Consider the following 7,075-nt stretch of genomic DNA (forward strand, 5'->3'; position numbering starts at 1 on the left):
CCCTCCTTTCCACAGATCAGTCCAAGGGTATCACCTCGGCTTGGTTTCCATTAAAAAGCCACAGAATGTAGCACTAAAGGGTTTCCAAGGGCCGGGCCTCTGCTTCTTTTGTTAGATTTCTTTTGTTGTCTTTATGTACAGCAGAATTCTCTTTTTATTTTCAAGGAAAGAGAAAAAAAATGTATTGCACATCGTTTGAATTCATAAATGTTGAGATCTGATGGAGGTTTCTGTCTTGCAGAGAGACTATTGGTGAAGTCCACTGGCCTGTGAGGCTGCCCGGGCTGGGTCCCGACGTTCCTCTGCCTGCATGCCGTCCAGCACTGCCGCCTCCCGGGGTGGGGTGGGCCCTGGGGGCAGCCCATTTGCTAAGGCAGGGGAGGCTCTTGAATTTGCAAAGCAGTTAAATGTCCTCTTGCTTGTAAATGGGTAGCAAAGCCAACTCAGATACACAGATGTATATTCACAGAGGGCTCTAAACAAAAGTTTTCTTCTGAGGGCTGACTCAGCTACTTTACCACAAATTAGTTACACGAGAGCTACTTCACTGGGGAGCTTCCCTTCACTGGAAAAACACCACGAAACAAACGGTTTAAGTACATTTTTCCTTTCAGTGTATCACAGCATCCTGAATTTCAGGGTAAACACTGTTGTATGTATTTATTTTTCTTTTGCTTTTATTTAAACAAAACAAAACAAAACAAAACAAAACCAACCAACCAAGAAAAGCACCACATCTCAGCTCCAGGCGCCCCGTGCCCTTCCCTCCAGCCCCGTTCACACGCAGGTGGGCGGCTGGGCGGGGATCTCGTACTTCCCGTGGTGAGTTTTCTGGGGATGCTGAGCTTTTTTGTAAATCCCACCGCTGGTGATCACGCTGGCCGGTTTTCTCCGGCTCCTCTTCTTTAACCTGCGGCTGCACACCTGCTGCCAGGACTGCAGCGTCTTGGAGGTCCAAATCCACACCCCGCTGGTGATGCCCACCACCAGCAGCATGAAGATCTTCACCATGAAGATCTCCACGGCGGGGATGGAGGCGGCCATCAGGCAGTCCGGCGTTTTCGTCTGGTTGTTCATTTTGCATTTGTGCTGCGCCGCCAGGATCTTCCAGTAATCCATGTTGAGGCGTTCGTAGAAGTAGCAGGCGATCACACAGGTGGCCGGCACGGTGTACAGCACGGAGAAGAGCCCGATGCGCACCATGAGCTTCTCCAGCTTGTCGGTGTTCTCGCCGCCCGTCTTCATCACCCTCCGGATGTGGAACAGGGCCACGAAGCCCGAGAGGATGAAGGACGTGCCGATGACCAGGTAGCAGGCCAGGGGGACCAGCACGAAGCCCGTGAGCGCGTTGACGTCCATGCTGCCCACGTAGCAGACCCCGGTGAGCTCGTCCCCCGCCACCCTGCGCATGACCAGGATGAGGATGGTCTTCACCGCCGGGATGGCCCAGGCCGCCAGGTGGAAGTAGCTGCTGTTGGCCTCGATGGCCTCGTGGCCCCACTTCTTGCCGGCGGCTAGGAACCAGGTGAGCGTGAGGACCACCCACCACAGCGAGCTGGCCATGCCGAAGTAGTAGAGCACCAGGAAGACCAGCGTGCAGCCGGTGCTCTCCAGCCCCTCCTGGATGACATAGAGCTGGCCGCTGTCGCGGTCGCAGGCGATGCTCTCGGCGCCGGCGAACAGGCGGATGAGGTAGCCCACGGAGTAGACGCAGTAGCACATGGAGAGGAAGATGATGGGGCGCTCCGGGTAGCGGAAGCGCGCCGGGTCGATGAGGAAGGTGAGCACGGTGAAGGCGCTGGAGAAGAAGCACAGCACGGCCCAGACGGCCAGCCAGACCACGGCGAAGCGCTTGTCCTCGCGGCTCCAGTACACGTCCACGCCGGGCGTGCACAGCGGCGCACACGACGCGCTCTTCTCCACGTGGTGGAACTTGCCCGGGTTGTCGCAGCCGCCGCGCCCGGGCGCCCCGTCCTTCAGCGGGTGCTCCTGCGCGCCGTGGGGCCGCTGCGGCCGGAACAGCGGCGGGAACAGGCCCGGGCCGCGGGCGGGCTCGTCCGAGCCGTTGTTGGGCGCCTCCATGCACAGGTAGTTGGGGTCGTTCTTGTTGGGGAGCTTCCGGCAGTCCAGCGAGTCTGGCCACTTGAAGTTGAACTGCTCCATGATCGGGGAGCACTTGAGCCGGGCCTGCTCGCACATGACCCGGCAGGCGGGGATGGGCGTGGAGACCTGCTCGGTGCACATGGGCGCGTACAGCGAGCACAGGAAGAAGCGGAGGTGGCCGTGGCAGCCGTACTCCACCAGCGGCGCGAACTCGTGCAGCTGGATGGCCGCCTCGCGCTGGTTCTCGTGGCCCATCAGGTTGGGCATGCGGGTCGTGTTGTAGCCGATGTCCTTGCACATGGGGATCTCGACCGGCTGGCACTTGCCGTCGCCCGGGCGATCCATGTCCATGGAGCTGATGGCGGCGCACGCACCCAGCACCTGCAGGACCAGCCACAGCTGGGGGCCCGGGCGCTGCATGCTGCTGGCGTCCGGAGTGTCCTCGCGGGGGGCCCCGCGCCCCTCAGCGCCGCCGCTCCCGGGCGCGGGCGGCCGCTGGTCCCGGCTCCGCACCCCTGCTCGGGCCCCCGCCCATGCCCGCCCAGCCTGGCCCGAGCGCCGCGCACGGCGCCCCCCGGCTCGGCTCCCGCGCCCGGCCTCTGCCGAGTTGGGGGCCGCGGCGGAGACGAGTAAAGTTTGCAAACAATACCGGGAAGCGAGGGAAGCCCCCGGAGCTCCCCGCGCAGCGGCCCGGCGCGGGCTTCGACTCACTGCCGCGGCAAACTTTGGCCTCTTCTCGGGGCGCCCGGGCGGCGCGTCTGGAGCGGGCGGAGAGGGCGCACCGAGGCCGGGCCAGCTCGCGGCGTCCCCGCGGCCCGGGCGGCTCCTCTCTGCCTGCGCCGGCCTCGGCCGGGCCCAGCCGGCAGCTGTTTCGAGGTTTGCGTCCCGGGATGAGAAGACTCGCAAAAAAGCGAAGGGGGCAGAAAAGCCGAGCGCTGACAGGCCCCGCCCCGCCCCGCGCGCCCCGCCCCGCCGCTGCTTTGCATGAGAAAGCGCCGCGGCCCCGGGCAGCCTCCGCCTCCCCGCCGCCCCGCCGGCTCCCGGGCCCCCGACCCCCCGGCCCGCAGCCCGGCCGCAGCCCGCGGGGGGCGCCGCTCTCGTCCCGCCCGCGTCGCCCGCCGTCCCCGAGACCGCCCGCCTGGCGCGCGGGGCTCCGGGCTCCGCGACCCTCCCTGGCCGTCCCGCCCGCCCGCCTGCCCTCGCCCTCCCTCTGCCCGGCCTCTAACTTTGCCTCTCGCCGCCTTCCCTCTCCGCCGGCGCCCCCTTCCCCGGCGGCCCCCAGGACTGTCCCCGGCACCCCGAGAACGCCGAGGTTACGGGGAGTTCGGGGCTGGCGGGAGGAGGGGGCGGGGGGCGCTTCTCCTCTTCCTTTTATGGTGAGTCCCGGGCGGAGGGCGCTTTCAAAGAGAGGTGGGATTTGCGTTTTATGGCCCGGGCCATAAAGTGGCCCCTCGCTCGTAAACCTGCCTGCGTGGTCCCGGGGTTTGGGAGCGGCTAGCAGCCCCGGGCTCCGGGCTCCGGGCTCCGAGGAGGGCTTTTCTTTGAAATTTCAAAGCGGCGAGCTCAGGGGAGGGGGAGGGGCCCTGGGAATCCGGATTTTGGGGCCGAGGTCTCCTCGAGGAAGGCGGGGAGGGGGAGGGGCGGGAGCGTCCCGGGACTTTTCACACCGCCCTCCTCCCACCCCTCGGGAAGTGGGGGGTTGGCCTGAACCGCGGCGACCCCCGCCCCCGCCGAAGCCGCAGAGCCGGGGCCTCGCGCCAGCGGGGCAGCAGATGCCTTCTCGGCGGCGGAGTTTATTTATTATAGGAAGTCGTTCGCTCGTGGGTATTGATGTGACTTGGCGAGTGATGTGCCCGGCCAGCGCCCTCCTTGGCTGCAGCCCCGCGGAGGACGCGGAGTGCGGTGGGGTGGGTGGGACGGGGTGGGGCGTGGGAGGACCGCGCTGGCGCCTGCCCGTGGGATCCCCGCTCCCGCGGAAGCGCGCGCCGCTTGGTGTTCCTGGAAAGTGGAGAGAGAGCGCCCTGGGCCGGCCCTCTGAGCTCACCCCCCACACCCCCGGATTCGGGCGGGTCTGTGACCGGGTCACTTAGGACACGACGTCTCCTCCCCATTCCCTTCCCCCGCCCGGGACGATCGTGAGGGGCACCCACCCCCAAGCCCCACCGTTCCCAAGGATGCGCCAGATGCTTCCCGCAGCGTCCTCCGTTGACCCTTAAATAAACAGCACCCGTAGGAGGTGGCCGGCCCTCTCCTCCCAGAGTCTCTCCAGGTACTGCTCTTCCAAAGTTCGGAAACTCCCAGGCCCACGTGTGCGATCTCCCGCTACCTCCGGCGCGGGCGGGGGGCGGGGGGGAGGAGGCTGGGAGAGGTCTCGGGGACGGGGGGAGCTGGGAGAGATCTCGAGAGCGAGCCCCGCATCCACCGGCCTCGTTTCCCCCCTGCTGGTTCCAGTTGGATTACAGGGAGCAGGGTGGGGTGTGCAGACGTCACTGGAAGCCGTGCGGGGGCTTCCCGGCCCCCGCGGTGGGGACGCTGCACTCGGGGCGAGCTCTCCCAGGGAAGCGCCCGGGAAGGAGAGGGGCCTGCCAGGTACCCCCCTCACCGACCAGCTTTCTGCTCGCGGTGCAGAAGTGGGGCACTTCCTCGGAGAGTATTGGTTTTTAATTAAAACAAGCCCTACAATTTTTACATCTGTAAGAAAGTTGGGGAAATCTCACCTTTCCACTCATTCATTCATCTGCTCCACAGATATCTGCGCGCCCAGGATCCCAGAATTAATTAGGCAGGTTCAGGTACCCAGCCCCGAGTCCCTGTCCCTGGGTGCTCACTGGGAGGTGCTGGAGGAAGTCGGGGTGAGGGAGAAAGTGATAAAGAAGGTAGAAACTCCGGACAGTTAGAACACCACCTTCAAGTGTGTTATTTCCCGAGTGAAAAATCGCATGATTTTATTTCGAAAAGACTGCCGTTTTTATTCTGATAGGTTTTTTTCTTTTGCTTTTTTGGTCTAGTGAGTAATTTTCAAAACCTTTAAATTAAAATTGATTCACCGGAAGTCATTTGGCTTTTCTAGAATTTTCCTTGCAAAGGTCCTTCCTGGGCCCCGTTTTCCTTCTTTCCCTTTTTAGTGTCTCCCCCTCAGCAACTATTGGAAATATTTAGCTCAAGAGTGAGAGCCAAACGCCAGGAGCTGGGTGTGAGCTGTGCTAGAAAGTGCCTCCTAATTGATCTTTTCTGTGCCGTTTTAATTCAGCCGTGTTCAGGCCCATTATTTTAGCTATAACCACTTCAGATTGCCTCTTTCTCTCGTGTTTTATAAAAATGTCTGCAGAAGTGCTTGGCCCTGTCCAGCTGAGTTGGAAACCAACAAATAGACTTTATTATAGAAAAATGAGCGTTCTGAGAACCCGCAACTGGAAGATAAGTCTGTAACTAATAAATGAAAAGGCTCTTTTGATGGCCCCAGCTGAAAAGATATTTTATTTTATTTTTTTTCCTGTGTGTGGGATTTGAGATGTGTGAGTCTAAGGAGCAGCCGGGTCCCCCGCTGCTCAGCCCTGGCTGGCAACCGACCCCCCTCTGGCAAATGTTATGGAGAATTGGGAGGAATTTTATGGCTGTCTTTCCCTCAGCTCTTTTTTCTTTTGTCTTCTTTGAAGAATGACTTTAGACATTTTATTTACATATTTAACCATGGATGAAAGAAGGAAAAGAAAGCTTTGGAGCTGTCGTGGGAATAGTGATATGTTTAAATTAATGGAAATCTTATTAGGCCTCTAAAATTTTGAGCAAAGGTTTTTAATGAAACTTTATAATTAAACATGATTTCACATAACATGCAGAGACAAGGAATATGCTTTTACCCCCAACCACCTAAAACTATCTGTCTGTCTGTCAGAAAGCTATCCGTCAACATTATCTACCTTCAAGTTCTTACAGACGTTCACCGGGGTAAGTCTGAGGTTTTTGAAAGAGAATATTTCAGGAGTCAGGCAGTGTTTTGAACTAAATATTTTTGGAGGTGGAGGGGAATTGAAAGAGAGGCCCGGTTTCATTCCATTTAAACTCACAGAGTCAAAAGTATAAAGTACTTTGACACGGATATTGCTAAAAATCAAAGTTGTATCTTTTCTTATTATGTATTAGTCAATGGAAATTATAAGCACTGTGCGAGGTTTTCTGAAATGGGATTAGAGAAAACCCAAATAATCTCTTTAAGATAAAAAAAAGTACTGAGTCTTTCAGCAATAGAAAGAAATTAAACCATAAGCTTAGCATGTTTCAAGCTAATTGCAAGAGTAAACTCGTGGACGATGAAGAAAGCTCATAAACAGAAATAAAGTCGTGCTGGCGAGTTTGAGATGAAAAGTGTTTCAGGCTGTCGTGCCGCTGCCGCTGTCCTGTCGGTAGCTGCCGCCTCAGTGATGGCTCTTGGCACACTCAAGTGTGAGGATCCACTTCAGTGATTCCTGTGTTTCTTCTCATGTCATCAATATTTGTATTTAGTCAGGGACGTTTCCAATTCTACCTTCAAGAATGAAAACCGGTCTATTTACCAGTTTTTATAAAAAGTTGCTTTGCCTGCAGAGAAGTCTGATGTGAATAGGCCTGATTTTCTCTGACCTCATCTAGTATCAAGTTTCTGCAGAAACTGATCAGATGGAAAACATGCACAGAAAATTATGTTTTCTGATCAAGTAGGCATGCTTCCCGTGGCGTGCCCCTATCTTTTTCTCCAGGGAAAATACCTTTAGTGATCTGAAGTGATACTTAGAAAAGAAAACACAATTTGTACCAGCAGAAGAGCCATGGAAGTTGCAGTGAATTCAACAGGCACGAACTTTTAATTCCACCTGGAAACGCTGGCAGTGAGATGTGGAGGGCTGGGGCAGGTGAGAAGTGAGCCCCAAAGCACCCCCATCCTAAAGGGGATGAGTGGGGTGTCCGAGGTGGCTCCAGCACGATTTAGGCAGCT

At 57.7% G+C, this 7,075-nt stretch overlaps 1 protein-coding gene across 1 annotated transcript; it reads right to left on the minus strand.

The window, feature by feature from the left end:
* Positions 1-305: 305 nt before the first annotated feature.
* On the minus strand, positions 306-2,538 carry FZD10 (frizzled class receptor 10). The gene has a single exon (XM_012455894.3). It carries the CDS (start codon positions 2,521-2,523, stop codon positions 778-780), a length of 1,746 nt encoding a protein of 581 aa, XP_012311317.3. The 5' UTR covers positions 2,524-2,538; the 3' UTR covers positions 306-777.
* Between the last annotated feature and the right edge of the window lie 4,537 nt (positions 2,539-7,075).

The sequence above is a fragment of the Aotus nancymaae genome, unplaced genomic scaffold, assembly GCF_030222135.1.
Source record: "Aotus nancymaae isolate 86718 unplaced genomic scaffold, 86718_ANA_hifiasm-v0.15.2.pri h1tg000021l, whole genome shotgun sequence".
In the NCBI taxonomy this organism is placed as follows: Eukaryota; Metazoa; Chordata; class Mammalia; order Primates; family Aotidae; genus Aotus; species Aotus nancymaae.

What these genes read in the sequence shown, in the direction of transcription:
- FZD10 (XM_012455894.3), bottom strand. Translation starts at nt 2,523, where the DNA reads ATGCAGCGCCCGGGCCCCCAGCTGTGGCTGGTCCTGCAGGTGCTGGGT.